Source organism: Myotis davidii, unplaced genomic scaffold, assembly GCF_000327345.1.
Source record: "Myotis davidii unplaced genomic scaffold, ASM32734v1 scaffold524, whole genome shotgun sequence".
NCBI classification, from domain to species: Eukaryota; Metazoa; Chordata; class Mammalia; order Chiroptera; family Vespertilionidae; genus Myotis; species Myotis davidii.
The window spans coordinates 1,206,781-1,224,295 of record NW_006299263.1 but is presented as its reverse complement, the minus strand read 5'-3'; the positions used below and the strand labels follow the sequence as shown (position 1 = coordinate 1,224,295).

Below are 17,515 nucleotides of genomic sequence, written 5' to 3'. Positions count from 1 at the left end.
GTGATTTGTTATTTTATTATTTACACTAGAGGCCCGGTGCACAAAATTTGTGCAGGGGGTGGGGGAAGGGTGTCCCTCAGCCCAGTCTGCACCCTCTCCCATCTGGGATCCCTCAGGGGATGTCCGACTGCCGGTTTAAGCCCAATTCCTGTGGGATCGGGCCTAAACTGGCAGTTGGACATCCCTTTCATAATCTGGGACTGCTGGCTCCCAACTGCTTGTCTGCCTCCTGCCTGATTGCCCCTAACCGCTTCTGCCTGCCAGCCTGATCACCCCCTAACTGCCCTTCCCTGCTGGCCTGATTGCCTCTAACTGCCCTCCCCTGCAGGCTTGGTCCCGTCCCCCCCACAACTGCCCTTCCCTGCAGGCCTGGTTGCCCCTAACTGCCCTCCTCTGCCAGCCTGGTCACCCCTAACTGCCCTCCCCTGCAGGCCCGGTCGTCCCCAACTGCCCTCCTCTGCTGGCCTGGTCACCCATAACTGCCCTCCCCTGCTGGCTTGATCAACCACAACTGTCTTCCTGTTGGCCATCTTGTGGAGGCCACATGTAGTGACCATATGGGGATGGCCATTTTTTGACCACATGGGGGCAGCCAAGTTGTGTGAGGGTGTGATGGTCAATTTGCATATTACCTCTTTATAGGATTGATAGCTTCTTAGGACTTCAGCTGTTAAGTCCATGGCACCATCTGATTATAGGTGTTTTAATAGTTAGACCTAATGCAATAAAAGAGTACTTTGACATAGTGATTCAGATGTATGTGCTGAATCATCCAGTGTGGATGCCAGTAATTACTAAAATAAATTTGTACATATTGATCTTGGTCCAAAACAGATTGACCTGAATTTTAATTAGGCAGTTTTACACATATGGACCGTAAAACAAGTATTAAGTGTGAAGTTAAATACATGCTGACCATATGACCCCACAGCCTTACTCTTAGGTATCTAAGGGAATAAAAATGAATGTCTTCACAAAAACTGTGAAGGAGCTCAAAAGTGGTTAGAGATAAAAGTAATAAATGAAGTAATAGAAATGGTATAGAGAACTAAGTATGAATGAGAACTAGGAAAAAGTGTGGATTTGAGCAGGAGTTTGCCAATCCTTGTAATAGTCTAAACATATAGATAGAAACTTCATTGTGAGAATTATTTTTTTTTTTGCCTTTGAAGTGAAATAGAAACACTTCTTAAAAGGGTTTCAACTTTATTCATTGGTCCTAATGGAAATGCAAATTAAAGTCTCTTGATGAGGTGCCATTTCATACCCACTTGAAAGGCTAACTATATATAAGACAGACAGTACTAAGTGATGGTGAAGATGTGGAGCAACTCTAACTGTATTGCGTGTGGGAATGTAAAATGGTACAGACGCTTTGGAAAACAGCTTGATTGCGTCCTAAAATGGTAGATATACACTTACCCTGTGACCCAACTGCTCTTCTCCTTGGTATCTATGCAAAGGAAATGAAAGTCTTCTATTTAGAATAGCCCCCAACTGGAAATAACCCAGATGCCTATCACCTGGGGAATGGATGAACAGAATACTCTTCAGCATCAATGCAAAGGAACGGGGAACTGATAACATGCCATTATGAATGCCATGACTTTTTTTCCCCCTCTAGCTCCATTAGACATCTCTTTTATATCTACTCAAACCTTCCTTACCCAGTCTATTTTTACAAGGCTTGGGAGAGGCAAGGCGACATTGAGGAAGTATGGGAGGAACGCTTCTGATCAACAACTTCAGTTCCCATGACTGTAGGCTTGGGGTGAACCTCACAACCATGCTAAGTGAAAGACACCAGATGCAGAAGACCACATTTTGTATGATTCCATTTACCAGGTGTACTGGTTAATAATGCGGATTTTGATATCAAAGAAAACACGATAATTTCAAAAGAAACATCAAAAGTGCTTTTTTTCAAAATAATGTCCATTGCTAGCTACACATTTCCCCATCTTTCAGGTACTTTGTGGATACTGTCCCAATAGAACTTTTCTTGTTTTGAGGCAAACCATTCAGAGGCCCAATTTTTCACTTTTTTGCATGGTTTGAAATGCTGCTCAGAAAGTGCATGTGCCATTGATCGGAACAAGTGGTAATCTGAAGGAGCAAGGTCTGGTGAATATGGCGGGTGGGTTAATACTTCCCAGGCAAGATGATCTTTTAGCGTGTCTTTAACTTGTTTTGAAGTGTGTGATGGTGCGTTATCATGAAGCAAAATTACTTTGCCATGTCTTCTGGAACATTCTGGTCGTTTCATGATCAAAGTGCGGTTCAAATTGATTATTTGTTGTGGGTAGTGATCATTATTAACGGTTTCACCTAGTTTTAGAGTCTCATAATACACCACACCTTTCTGATCCCACCAAACGCAGAGCATTGTCTTTTTTCCGAAGCAATTTGGCCTTGCAGTCGATGTTGACGGTTGACCTGATTCAACCCATGATTTTGTGCATGTGGGATTCTCAAAATTAAATCCACTTTTCATTGCCAGTCACAATTTGATGCAAAAAAGACTTTCTTTAATCTTTCTGCAAATGCTCTTTTTTTTGGCATGAAATTCAACATTTTTAAGCATAAAAATATCTATGATGTTAACACCTTCAGCAAATTTGACATAGGAAGTTTTGAAGCTTGCTGTCAATACAACAAAATAGCATACATATCAGATCGCATATATATCAACATATGTGTAACTCCATCTATTGAAAAATCTGCATTATTAACTGGTACACCTAGTATATCAAATGTCCAGAAAAGACGAAGAATGGAAAGCGGATCAGTGGTTGTCTGAGGCTGGGGGTAGGACCTGTAGTTGAATGCAGTCAGATTGAGAGAACGTTTTGGAGTGAGGAAAATGTTCTCAAAGTAGATTGTGGTGAAGGGTGCACAGCTCTGTCCATTTACTAAAATTCATTGAATTGTTCACTGAGAATGAATGATTTTGTGGTATATATATTATATCTCAATAAAACTGTTAAAAACCCACATACACCTATATTTAGAATATATTAAGTTGTTTATATTTTTAAAATAATAGCATTTTTTTTAGATTAAAAAATTGATTTTTAAAGAGAGGGGAAGGGATTGGGAGAGAGAGAGAAAAATCAATGTGAGAGGGAAATACTGGATTAGCAGCCTTCTGCACACCCCCTATTGGAATTGGAGCCTGCAACCTGGGCCTGTGTCCTGACTGGAAATTGAACTGGCAACCTTTAGGTGCACAGGGAGACACCCAACCAACTGAGTCACAGTGGCCAGGGCTATTGCATTTTTTAAAGGCATCAGAATTGGTAGCTCTTAAGAAAATGCCAAGGTTTTGATTGAACTTTGTGATTATTTGATTCCTCTTTCCAATCTCTTCAGTAGCCCATTATTGTCTAATTCACACAAAGCGTAATGAAACCTGGATGATTATTGATGCATGTAGTTTAAACAATCCTTTTTGTCTAATGTAGGGATTTTCTTGGTTTGGGGTTCTCTCAGGCTCTTGCTCGTTCAGGCGTTTTTTTTGTTCCTCACAATATCTATCTATACAGCTTTGTTCTTAGGCTGTAAAACATTGCTACTTCCTGGTAGTGACCTCAAGTTAATCCATAATTCTTTTTCCTCTTTCTATAGCTTTTTTAAAAATTAATAGCTGAGGATATTTTTTTCCATTGATTTTTTAGAGAGAGTGGAAGGGAAAGGGAGAGGCATACAGAGAGAAACATTGATGTGAGAGAGACACATCGATTGGTTGCATACCACATGGACCTTGACCAGGGTTGGTATGGAGCCTGTAACTGAGGTATGTGCCCTTGACCAGAATTGAACCAAGGACCCTCCGATGCTCTATCCACTGATTCAAACTGGCTAGGGCTTGGCTTGTTTAACGCTTTGTTGGGTTGGGGCCAGAGTAGCCTTTTTACTAGGATGAGTTTAGCTCTAATCCTAACTTGTGGGCTTTCTGGGCTCTATGCCAAATGCCCCCTAGTGTTTAAGATCTTTCTACTGTGGCTGGTTATAACTCTTGTCCCTGTATGAGCTCTGGAAATTGTTCATTCTACACTTTCTTTTCCAATAGTAGTTCTTTCCCAGATAGTGTATATGTATATATGGCCACTTCGAGTCTTACCTGCCTGTACAATTTAGTATTCAGTCTAAGATGGGGGAGAGGGTCAGATTCCTGTGTTCTTTCTCTGGATTTCTTCCTTCTCTCTGGCCAGCAAATTCCAGCTGTCTCAGCTTCTCAGATTTCACATCTCTGTCTCTGGAGAGGTGGGAAGAGGTGATATTGTGGAAAGCCGTTCTTTAAAAAATAAAAATAAATAAATAAATATATATATATTGATTTCAGAGAGGAAGGAAGAAGGAAAGAAATAGAAACATCAATGATGAGAGAGAATCATTGATTGGTTACCTCCGGCATACCCCACACTGGAGACCGACTGGAACAGAGCCTGTAACCTGGGCATATGTCCTGACCGGGAATCGAACCATAACCTCCTGGTTCACAGGTCAATGCTCAACCACTGAGCTACACAGGCCGGCGTGAAGAGCCTTTCTTGCTTAAGGAGTTTGAATTATATCTTATAGGGAATAGGGAGCCAGTGAAGGGTTTTACGCAGAATTATGACCCAATCAGTCCTATGTGGTTTAGATACATATTGGGTGAGTGAAGAATCGTAGAAAAGAGACTGGAGGCAGCTAGAGCACAGTTAGGAAGCTATGTGGTGGACAGACCTAGGGGGAGATGAAATAAGGCATTACTGTGTGTGCTGCTTAATTGTATGGCTCACTCCATTACTTCCCACAGGCCTCTGTGCAGATGCCATTCCATGAAGTTTCTCCTGACCAAAAGGTCAACCCCAGCTCCCCTCTTTACCCCCTGTCCCCTTTGCCGTTTTACTTTTTTCTATAGCACTATTATATTTTATATTTGTTTATTTATTCTATTGTAATAGAATTTGAAATCTTATAGTGCTAGGGTTTTTATCTGATTTGCTCAACAGTTTCTCCAATATTGAGATTAGCACCTGTCTTACAGTAGACTAGAGGCCCGGTGCATGGATTCGTGCACTGGTGGGGTCCCTTGGCCTGGCCTGTGCCCTCTAGCAATCCGGACCCCTTGGGGGATGTCGGAGAGCTGGTTTCGGCATGATACCCGCAGGGCAGGCATATAAGATCTTTGGTTAATCTCTTCCCGCTCTCCCCTCCTTCCCTCTGAGATTCATCAGTCTGTTCCATGTTTCCATGACTGTGGTTTCCGCTCCTGCATTGACAATCTGTTCCCTGGTGGTCAATGTGCATCATAGCCACCAGCTGGTTGGCCGGTTGCTTAGGCTTTTATATATATAGATACTCAGTAAATACTGCTGAATGAAAGAGTGAATGGGTTTGAGAGACATTTCAAAGATGAAAACCATATTCCAGGAAAGGGGTAAACACAGTAATCTTCAGTTAATTAAGCAGTTTATGCCCTTGTAAGTAGTAATTATTTAGTTGGGAATGGAAATTACCTCTCCACATAAGGTAGCTAAGGAAATCTTCAATAGGCAATGTATTTGGGGAGTAATTCTAGCAATGAGCTAGAAATTTCAATCTGCTAGCTGACTTAAACCCCATTGCATCATGGATCAACATCATAATAATGATATCTAACGTTTATTGAGTGTACACAATGTATGTGCTCCAGGCCTTTTAAAGTATGCTTTTGTTCCCCCAGAAGTTTCAGGGTTTTCCAATTTAAGTCTGAGTTCTAAATATATGAATTTCTTTATAATATGCTTATTGTAAGGACAAGGGCTACTGATTCTAATGACATTATTGCTGCAAGTGACATTTGAGTTTGGGATTCCTGGTTTAGGACTTGATAGCCAGGTTTGTGTGTTGAGGAATTAAAGGGGATCGCATTATGTAATTGGGTGGGCAGACTCTGTAGTGTAGTCCTGATATGATTGTGGTGGCACTCCATTTTAGATTCTTGGGATTAGATTTGGAAACCATCTCTTTTTTTAAAAAAATATATTTTTATTGATTTTTTACAGAGAGGAAGGGAGAGGGATAGAGAGTTAGAAACATTGATGAGAGAGAATCATCGATCAGTTGCCTCCTGCACACCCCCTACTGGGGATGTGCCCGCAACCAAGGTACATGCCCTTGACTGGAATCGAACCTGGGACCCTTCAGGCTGCAGGCCGACGCTCTATCCACTGAGCCAAACCGGTTAGGGCCCATCTCTTTTTTGATGTGAATTTGTGAGTCTCTAATTTCTTTGAATATGAAGAAAATCCTGTTCTGTTTTCTTTCTTAGTAGCAGGAATTTGAAACTCGGCTGCCTGCCTGGCAGGTCCATGTGGAAGATAGCAGTGTCAGTATGTGGGAATTCAGGCCTTGTGTTTCCAGATCTTCTGAATTTTCAAGAGAATTTTAATGTGAAATCTTCTGATTTTCTACTTTTGGTCAATACTGTGAGGACTAAAAAAAAAAAATACAGCTGTGGGCTATATTGGGCTTGTGGACCTTGAGGGTGTGACCTCTGGTTTGGAGACTGAAGTATGGAACTGGATCTAGAAAGGGTGAGGGGAGGGGACAGGAGAGTTAATTAATTTCATATTCAGTAAAAACCTTTTCCACATAAATCCAATTCAGTCATGGAGAAATCTCAGCACATTACTACAATCAAGGAAGCGGATGACTTATCCTATATAATAAAGAGGTAATATGACCATCACTCCAACACACAAGATGGCCGCCCCCATGTGGACACAAGCTGGCCAGCAGGGGAGGGCAGCTGTGGGCGAACAGGCCAGCTGGGGAGGGCCGTTGGGGAGGACCAGGCTCGCAGGAGAGGGCAGTTAGGGGTGACCAGGTCAGCAGAGGAGGGTAGTTAGGGGTGACCGGGTCAGCAGAGGAGGGCAGTTGCGGGAGACTAGGCTGCAGGGGAGGGAAGTCAGGGGCAATCAGGCTGACAGGGGAGCAGTTAGGCGTCGGTCAGGCCTATATAATAAAAGGCTAATATGCAAAACTACCAGTTGCTATGACATGCACTGACCATGAGGGGGCAGACACTCAATTCAGGAGCTGACCCCTGGTGGTCAGTGTGCTCCTATAGAGGGAGTGCCGCTCAGCCAGAAGCCAGGCTCATGGCTGGCGAGCATAGCAGTGGTGGCGGGAGCCTCTCCCGCCTCCTCAGCAGTGCTAAGGATGTCCGACTGCTGGCTTAGACCTGCTCCCCCTGGATGTCAGTCAGATATCCCCTAAGAGCTCTGGACTGTGAGAGGGTGCAGGCTGGGCTGAGGGACTCCACCCCACTTCGAGTGTACAAATTTTGTGCACTGGGCCTCTAGTAGAATGATAAATTGTGAAACCTTAGATAACAATAAATACTGAGAAAAGTAAAAATTATAAGACCTTTCTTTGCTTGGAGTCTAAGAGTATTTCAATAGTCTATCCAGCTGACCCATATGTTAAAAAGTTTATATCATGTGGCAAAATGATAGATAATACCTGGGCAGTAGAGATTATTTTGACTTACAGGAATTGGGGAAGAAAAACTCACTTTTGGTTAGGGTTCTTGTGGAAGGATTTTTGAAGGAGAATGAATTTGCTCTGAATTTTTCTCACATGAGTAGGACTTATATAAACAGTTGTTAGTGGGAGTGGCATTATCTGAGTGTAGGTCTGTGGAATACAGGAAATTAACTAGCTTGCTGGAGAGGAGGAATCTTCTAAGGGTGTGATGTGGGGTATGATGCACCACCTAGCTTGGTTAACGTTTGATGTACTAGTGTTCTGCAAGTGTCACTGATAGAAATGTTGAAATATACTAGTAACTTGTTGGATGCTTAATGTTCGTTTTTTTGTTGTAAATAAAAAGTTATATAAGTAATCTTGTGTAACATCTCATTCATTCTACATCCTCATTAGATGCTCTCCTATTCTCGCTTTAGATAATTCCACTGATGGGAACATACTGTTTCTTTTTTTAAAAAAACAAAAACAACAACCCACAGTGCTAATTACATTAAAGAGATATTCCCTCTTATTTTAACTTTCTCCAGCAGGTCCTGCCGGAGTTCTAGTCTCTGAAGTGACCTAGAACAAGTCTGCTTTCCCCCTTACCCTAAGAGTGTGAATCTTCTCACCTCTGAAGGTGGGCATCATGTCTTCCTTTAGTCTGCTCTGGTCCAGGCTACATAGTTCCAGTGCTTTGATTTATTCTTTCAGTGGTAGCGTTTTTAAACCCCTCTATATCCTGAATGCTATTCTCCAAAATACCCCACTCTATTACTGATACTTTAAAAATTAATTCTTCAAAATTGAATGGAGTATTCCAAATGTCGAAGAAACAGTGAATAGGGCTTTTAGTGATATTTGTACTTATTAAGTTGGCTAGATGAGCAACGATTGATAAGCCTCCTTTGTGAGTCTTGTCAGTATCTAAATTTTCAGTTGGGTCAGCTTTATTTTTTATGTGACAAGCACACTGGGGGAGGGGTGACAGAAAAAGTGATGATCATCACACAGATTGTTGTTCAGTTGCTGGTACTGCCAGCTAAGTCCAAGAAAGCAACAACATCATTACGTAGTTTGGCTGTATTAGAATAAGCTCTTTGTGATGTATACATCCATAATAGAGTGGGGTGGAGTGGGATCTTGTTAAAACAGAGATTCCAAATATTTCTAATTGTGAAGGTTTCAGAAACTTAAATCTTTAAAATTAAAAGAAGTGATGGTATTTGGTATAATGTTTGATTTTTGGTAGTTGACAGCAGTAATTGATTTATTACATCATTCTACTGACATTGCTTTGTGTTTTACACATACACAATACTTTGTGGTTTATTTTTGGACTCAACATCAGTTTTATTTGTGTAATTGCCAGGAATGTTAATAAAAATGAACAAGATCACTAACATATATAAAATCATCACTAAGTTTCTTCTTCAGAGGGTGGCATTCTAAATGTTAGGAATATAATTTGACTTAATTTTTTGGTGTGATTTATTATTTAAATAAGAAATGAGCATAAGCCAGATGAGTAAAAAGAAGGAAGTGAGTAGCTGATTCATAGATGCAACCAAATCATTTGTTGTTTCCAGGCTGTCCTCTTCCTAAAAAGCACATCCATCCATGTTGGTCCACGTGGGCTGTTAACATCTTCAGTAACTAGACAGTCACCATGTGGGAAGCAGCATTTGTTGCAGGCAGGACTCATCAATGGGTGCTAAGATTTGTGGGTGAAAGTACGGTAAGATATTGTATTTATGTAGTCTCAGTCTCCCCCACAAGAAAAATGTACAGAGGGAAAATTAATAATGTTACAATGGAGAAACCTAGCAGATACAACTGTAACCAAGTGGTCAGAGGTTACCATCCTCAGTAATGAGGCAGGGACATCATCATGTGCCTCTGGTATGACGCACTGAGCAGGGCATGGCATTGCTTTTGTGTTGTGCTTGCCAAAGTGCGTAACCTGAACTTAGTCATGAGGAAGCATTAGACAGACTCAGATTAAGGGACATTCTACAAAGTAACTGGTCAGTACTCCTCAAGTGTCAGGGTCATGAGAGTCAAACTGTCCCAGGTTGGAGGAGATGTGACAATTGTATGCGATGTGTGATCCTGCACCAGAAAAAAGACATCAGTGGGGCAGTTGGCAAAAAAAGGTTGGCTCTAGATCATTTAATAAATCTTGTTGATGGTTGATTTCCTGGTTTTGATCATTATAACTGGTTATATGAGGTGTTAACATTTGAGGAAGCTGGATGAACGGTAGACAGGAATTATTTGTACTATTTTTGGAACTTTTCGTAAGTCTGAAGGTATTTCAAAAATGAAGTTAAGCCACAACCACAATATAAAGTAATTAAACTCAGCTGAGAAACTAAGACTTTCATGCTTTTACCTTGTGACGTCTCTTTTGATTGGTTAGGGGTGATTTTCCTTGCTTTCTAAATCTCCACTGTGATCTGGTTAGCTGAGGTTTCTTATTGAGGAACTTTGGGATAAGTGAGACACTGCAACTACATTTTGAAAGGTTTTGTTTAATTAATTAATTTACTTATTTATTTTTTGTACAGAGCTGTAATTACATCTTTGGGTTTCCAGTGGCTCTGTAGGTTATTTGAGCTTTACTGTTGTAGCCACCAGAATCCCTGACTGGAAACTTAGCCCTGTAATTAATTTACTAGTTTGTTTCTGTTTTTATTATTATGTTCTAAATACAGGTTAATCCCATGAAATCTTCTGCTATGTGTCATATATTATCAAATTTAGTATTTGTTGGTTGTTGCCTAGGAAGAGCTGATTTTTGTGCAAAACTATTTTATTTAAAATTGAAATATTATACCACATATCTTATTTTTCTCCCAGAAAAGACAGGTTAGAGTTTTTGTGAATAGAATGAATAAGTACACTTACATTGGCATAGGCACCAAGTGGTGATCTTTTATTGGGTAATAATTAGAATGGGGGAAATTAAACATGGAAAATATTTCTGTTAATGGAAGCAGTTATTAATATATGACTCATAGATTCTTAAATCTAGAAGAAACTTGACGCGACTGTTTTGACCATTGTGGGAGAGGAAAAGAACATGGACTTGGGAGTCAGAAGACCTAGTTTTGCATCCCAGAGTCATTGCTGCTTATTATTGTATCTTGGACAGGTCAAGCCTTAAGTTTCTCATCTGTAAAACTGGAATAATAGTAGTGGTTTGCCCAGTTATTGTGGAATTAAGTGAAGTAGCGTGCCATGTGCCTGGTCTAACGTAAGCGTTTCATGTGTGCTGGCTCTGTTCCGACCTCCAGCCAGGGTTACAACTAAGCTGTCTGCAATCAATGAGAATCCGCTTTGCCTCTAAAGACTATAAAGAGATGATAGCATATGTCAGTAACTTCTAGTGGTATTTCACAAGTCGTTTCCTAGGGACGGTTTCCCATATCTCTTATTCCAGAGAAATTATTTTCTTTTATATATTAGCCACATTAGCTATTACTACAAAATCTATTAGACAACTGTCACTCATTTGTGAGGTGTTCCTTTGTGTTTTAGTGTTCTTACTGAAATTGTCTAATACAAATAGCACATTGAAGTCATTTTAGGAGAAAATATTGTATGAGACAAAGGACCAGAAGATTGATAGACAGTTGGAGGGAAGCATTTTCATGTAATTTTCGGTTTGAGCTGGCATTTTGATCCTCTGAGAGAGACCAACTATTCCCAAAGTTCCAATCATTGTTCCTGTTTCACTCTAGTTTCAAAAGTACTTTCATTTATTCTTCAGTTTCCTGATTTTGATATTGTACTGTTGGTTTGTAAGTGAACATCATTGTTTTTAGGAATTCTACACTGAAGTGTTTAGAGCTGAAAGGAGCATGTCTGTAACTTACTCTCAGATGGTTGAGAAAGAAATAATATATGTGTGTATATGTGTATGTGTATATATGTAGCTATATTGAGAGGAGGAGAGTGGCTGGGAAGAATGATATATTAGCCATGGCAGTGTTAACAATTGGTGAATTTGGGTGAAGGGAGTTCCTTGTGCTTTCTTTATGATTTTACTCTAAGTTTGAAACTATCTCAGAATTACACTGGATTGAGTTATATTCCTGTACTTGAGGAGATAGATGTAAGTGGCAGTTTTGAGAGGGAAGGGGGTTAGAAGCAACTGAGGAAGCATAGAAAGTAAGTAATAGGTGAGTAATTCAGTAAATTCACTGGCAAAAAAAATTAGGTGTTTCTTTAACTTATTTTTCTTCAAATTCATTTTGTGTAGAAGGGCCTATGTAGAAAGAGAGGAAGCTGCTGCTGTATCAAAGTAGAGAAAACTAATTGGAAGTGAAATAAGATGATAAAAAGTAAAGATTTTTGCATATGTACTTATAAGACATATACAAGGATAAAAGAATGTATAAGGCAGAAATATTAGTATTTTAAAAATAAAAATAAAAATTATAATTAATCTTTTTTCTAACATAGAGGCACAAGTTAGTTTTCTATAATTAGCACTCTACCCTACTAGTTAATTGATCCTATATTTTAAATTGCTGTTTGATTTTAAAATTAACATGTTGTCGTCTTAATAAAATTTTACATGATGTTTATTATCATTTTTTACCCTTCAAAAAGAATCTTTAACTAAAAAAGTTTTTCTTAAACCTTTTCCCTTTTCTTTCATGTCAACAATGACATCTCTTTGGGGAACTCAGAAGCCAGCCAAAGGTAAGAGATTTGGTGTATTATGTGAAGCTTGTTAATATCTGGGGTGCATATTTTTGAGGTACTGGCAATTTTCTTTTCAAAAAGTATTGTCTCTTTGCCACTTCGGTAAAAGTAATCAGCCTATTCATAAATCCGAAGCCATTTATTGGCATAAGAGGGACTGGAGCGTTATGGAAAAACTGTATTTGTACTTTGACCAATTATGGCCAGTTTCCTGGCAACAGCAACACAGATTCCTTTTGTGCTCTGCTGTTCACCATGGATTGGCTCAAAACCTGTTGTTCCAATCTGTGGTCAGAACTGCACTAGGCAGACTCATCTTTGTTGCTCCCGAGACAGCTGGGGACTCATTCTCAGGCCAACAGAAACCTGCCCTGGCCCACAGCTTCCTCAGAAGGGAACATGCTTTCATCTTAGATTTGAGCCCAGATTCTAAAGAAACTTCCTTGGATTGCGTCAGTTCCTGTATCTCAGGGAATTTATAGGTGTGCCAAAGTGGGCACCAGAACTATATTTTTGAATTGACCATTCTCTGAAGTTACTTGAAACCTTCCAGGAAATTCAGATTTTTATCTGCATTCTTAGAATTCTTTTTTTGAGTCCATAGTTGAATTGTAATTCCATTCTCTATTATTGTTGCTAAAATATGTATAGGCCTGGCTATTTGGAACTCTGAATGATTAAAAAAAATAGTTTTTTTATGGCACTCATTTCTTTATATATGTAAAACTAATTTTATTAGTTTTATGTCATTTTTTTCTATGTAAAGGTGCTGGATTATTATTTTTTTTATTGATTTTAGAGAGAGAGAGAGGAAGGGAGAGGGAAAGAAAGATACATTGATGTGAGAGAGATCCATTGGTTGCCTCTTCATGCACTCATTGATGTGAGAGAGATCCATTGGTTGCCTCTGCATGCACTCTGACTGGGGATTAAACCGGAAATCTGGGCATGTGCTCTGACCAGGAATTGAACTCGAGACCCTTCAGTGTATGGGACAACACTCCAACCAGCTTAGCCACACTGGCCAGGTCGGTGTTGGATTATTTTTGTTTTCTTATTTTTTTGTTAGAGCAGGGGCTGGAGATTGCAGTAAAGATGTGAGGAGACATCATATGACTATTTTAAAACTATTCATGTTTTATTTAATTCAACTGTATATTAATGTTTAAAGAAAATGTGTTGATATAAAAACTATGGAAGAACCAACACCATGTTATTAACATTGGTTACCTCTAGGGAGTGGTATGCTTGGTGAATGGGAGGCCTTTATTTTTCACTTTATGCTTCTGTGTTATTTGACTTTGTTATAATGAATGTGTGTTTCTTCTCTGTTACTTGAAAAAAAGTTTTTATTAGAATAGTTAAGGGAAAATGGTGTTTTATAAAGAAAAGGGCTTGTCTGCTTTAGGAAATCCATGGCTGGAAAATTCTTAAAATAATTTATAAAATTGCTAAAACTTAAAGAAGACCATTCAGTGTTGTTAGTAAATATGAATTAAGCGTTCATTAGTTTCCAACTTTGTACCAGGCTGTGGGGCTCTCAAAAAATGGGGGAATAAAACTCATTTAGCCTCGTAGTAGAGAGCCTACTGGTGAACAGACTGCTGGCTCAAAGGCTGGTTCAACTCCCAGCCCCTCCGCCTGCCAGCTACCAGGTTCTTAACTTCTTTCTACCTCGATGCCCTTTGTACCTCAGTGGCCTAGCATGGACTTATCAGCTATTATTATAGTTACTTTAATGATAGCTTCTCATCTGGAATTGAGAATAAGAAATTCAGTTGTTTAAGGAATCCCTAAATTAAAAAGAGAAAGAAAAGAAACCAACTCATAATAATGGAGAGAGGACTGCCTTTTAGAGCCTGATCCTTGACAAGTATACAGGTATGGTGATGGAACCTGAGGTGCTCAGGTTCCCAGAGAAGAATCAGGATGGTTCCTACTTAACCTTATTAAGAATAGAAGTAAATAAAATGATCAGAGATGAGAGTTGAAAGCTAAAACAGAAGAAACTTAATTTGAGCTTTACATTTTATTTCATCTTAGCCTGCCTGAAACGATTCTCACCCTGGCTGATGAATGTGCTTGGAAAAGCAGCCCCTACCTGACATTTTTATACACAGACCTTGGGGACGACCTTCCACCTTCCTTTTTCTTTTTGTCTTCTCCCTGTTGGAGAATTGCTAACATAGAGAACCCCCACCATTATTGATAGATACATGTTTTGCTTTGGAAAAACGTTGAGGATTAGTTGCAGCTAGGTGGTAGTTTCTGGGCTCCAGGGCTCCTGCCTTTTGGGTGTTTTAAGCTCTTGAGCTTCGGCTTGCCTTTCTGGCCTGTGTTTTCCATCCCTGCCCCTTCCCAGGGAGCACATCCCTCCTCTGCCTGCTGTTTTGCACAAAAATGGGTGTTCTGATCCTTACCTTCTTGAAGGTGTTTTTATTTTTATTTATTTTTAATTAATTAATTTATTTCTAGATACCAGGCACAGAACGACGATGCTCTGGCTGGGCTGTATAGATTTTTTGTACAAATATGGAATTATGGTCTAGACTTTCATAACTTTTATGTTAATATATGAACATTTTCTTATTAGTCTTAAAGCTATACAAAATTGCACATGGATGTGTAATACTTTATTTAAAGAATCTGCTATTTTATAGCTATTTTCAACTTGATGTAGTAATCATCTCTACATTTTACTTTATTTTTTATTTTTTGTAAGAGAACATTTATTTGGTAAATCACAGAGGTGGAAAAGGAATTCCTAGAAGAAATGGGCTTAGGAAAACAAGCTTTAGAGGTAAAGGAAGGGCCGTGGAGCTTGGGAGTGAGGAAGGTGCTTGGGGCAGGGAGGAAGAGGGAGGAGGGAAAGGGAAAGGGAAAGGTACAGGCGAGCTATCAGGAAAGGAGAGTGCCTACATTTTATTTTTAAGGAAATCTTTGTTTTCTCTCAGAAAATAAAAATGTAGATACTACATAAAAGCAGAAAGAAGAAAACAAAGAATACAAATCTTATGCAGAAATACACTTTATGTATATGTGTGTGTATAATAGCCATCTTATTGTACATATTGTTTTGTAACCTCCTCTTTTTTTCTTACTCACATTGTGAAGGTTTCCATGTGAAATTAAACTTATATCATCTATTTGGTGCTTAGTTGTGCATTGTAAGACTATAATTTAATAATCTTCATTCTGAGACAGTGTTTTTATTTCACTATTATGAACAGTATTATCAGTGTTATAATGTTATAAGTATGTTAAAGTTTTGTTCTTTTTTAAAAGGTTTTGCTTTTAATACATACTATTATTTTTATTTTTCAACAGGTGTTTGCATACGATCATTGTTTCTGGTCTATGGATGAATCTGTCAGAGAAAAGTATGCAGGTAAGATCTATTAACTGCTGATAATACAGAAAAGGTGTTTTAATGGTTTTTGTCTATAAATTGTCAGTATTATTTTGTGTAACTTTAAAAACTGTGTAGAGAATTTCCTCTAGTCTTTGCTGTTAGAGTTTTTGTATTGGTTGGGAAATGGGAACTTCACAGTGAGCTGTTCTTGGTTTAAGGTGATCAAGTTAGATTGATAGGACAGACAGTTGAGGTTACCTTACATGCATTCGAGGCCTTATGTGGCACCAGTTGTACACAGTAGCCACTTAGAGTCCCTTAGATGTCTGTGATGTGGTCTAGAGAGGCAGTTTGGTGTAATGAATGCAAAGCCACGGAGAAAATGAAACCTTGAGTTTAACCCAGGCCCTACTTCTGACTGCCTCTGTGACTTTGAGTAAATCACTTACCCTTTCAGTGTTCTGTTTTCTGTCTCTATTGAAGAGGAATGTACAACGTTCTTTGTAAATTTGCTCTGGAATTCTGTTATTCTGTTGCTCTCTTTGATGATGACTGTCTCAAGCCCCCTTTCACCACAAGTTTAGGACTACAGTGATAGCCTTTTATTTCCTTTACTCCTAACTGCTTACCCCACCTGTTTCTAAGCAATCACTCTTAAATATTGAGTGTCATGTTGTATTGACTTTTATCATGAGAAACAGCAGTTCTACAGCTGTTTCAAAAAGTTAAGGTCAATTTGGTCTAGCTGGTCCAATGATGACTTTAAAGAATGCTTCAGTGTCGGAAGTATGTTGATGATGTACTAATCTGGTAAATTAACAAGGAAGTGAGGCATAATGGAATGCTATTTATAGCATTTAAAACATAACAAACATAACAGCATCCAGGCCTCTCATATTTAAAGTGTGTCCAGATCCCACTTCCAGTTTGTAAGGGCAGAGGTGTTTCCCCAACACCGCCACCAAACAATGCTGCAGACACCAGGTGCATGTCCTACAATTAACTCCATTCTGTCACAGTCTACCTGGAGATAGCATCAGATCCCACAGGTTAAGGGTTCACTCCTACAAGACTGCCCCCACCCCACACCTCACTTCAGACACCAATCACAAGTCCAGGTTGTTACCTGTGCTTCTGACCAACCAGGTGTAGATTAGAGGTTCCAGTGATTCCCCTCCTTCGACCAAAAACACCAGTTGCAAGTTCAGGTTGTTACCTGTACTTCAGACCAATTGACTCCATATATATATATATATAGTGAGAGAAAGACATCAATCAGCTGCCTCCTGCATGCCCCCCTACTGAGGATGGAGGCCGAAACCCAGGCATGTGCCCTGACCGGGAATCGAACTAGTGACCTCTGCTGTATGGGCCTACGCTCAACCAATTGAGCCACACTGGCTGGTCCAATCCTATCTACACTAATGAAAGAGAAACATGGTAATTAGTGTCACTCCGCTACCCTTCCCATTGGCTAATCCTCCTATCACTCACAGAGTAGGGCCGAGATATGCAAATTAACTGGCAGCCAAGATGGCGGCTGGCAGCCAGGCAGCTGATGCGAACAGGGAGGCTTGCTTGCTTCAGTGACGGAGAACTCCAACATTCCCCATCTGACTTGCCAGCCTCTCAGCTGCAACTCTCAGCAACTATGTTGCGAATAAAGAAGCTAAAAAAAACCCAGAAACCTGCTTTACTCAGCGGAGCTTCAGCCAGCCGGACGGCAACATTGTATCAAATACAGACGATAAACAAAGGCCAGAAACCTGTTTTCAGCAGCCGAGGACAGAGCTAAAGCTGGCCCAGAATAAAAAAAGAAAAAAAGGAGCAATGGGGAGCTTCAGTCCCAGCCTGAAAATGGCCCTCAGCCCCTCACCCAGACTGGCCAGGCACCCCAATGGGGACCCCCACCCTGATCCAGGACACCCCAGCTGCAACAAGCCC

At 39.8% G+C, this 17,515-nt stretch overlaps 1 protein-coding gene across 1 annotated transcript in view; it reads left to right on the top strand.

Moving 5' to 3' along the window:
- Window positions 1-17,515, top strand: part of KIF13B (kinesin family member 13B) — a 176,153-nt gene that overhangs the window by 27,723 nt on the left and 130,915 nt on the right. The window contains exons 2-3 of the mRNA XM_015571149.1: window positions 12,204-12,216; window positions 15,547-15,607. Of these exons, the coding sequence (XP_015426635.1) occupies window positions 15,577-15,607 (31 nt within the window). The 5' untranslated portion in view covers window positions 12,204-12,216; window positions 15,547-15,576. The remainder of the gene's footprint in view (window positions 1-12,203; window positions 12,217-15,546; window positions 15,608-17,515) is intronic.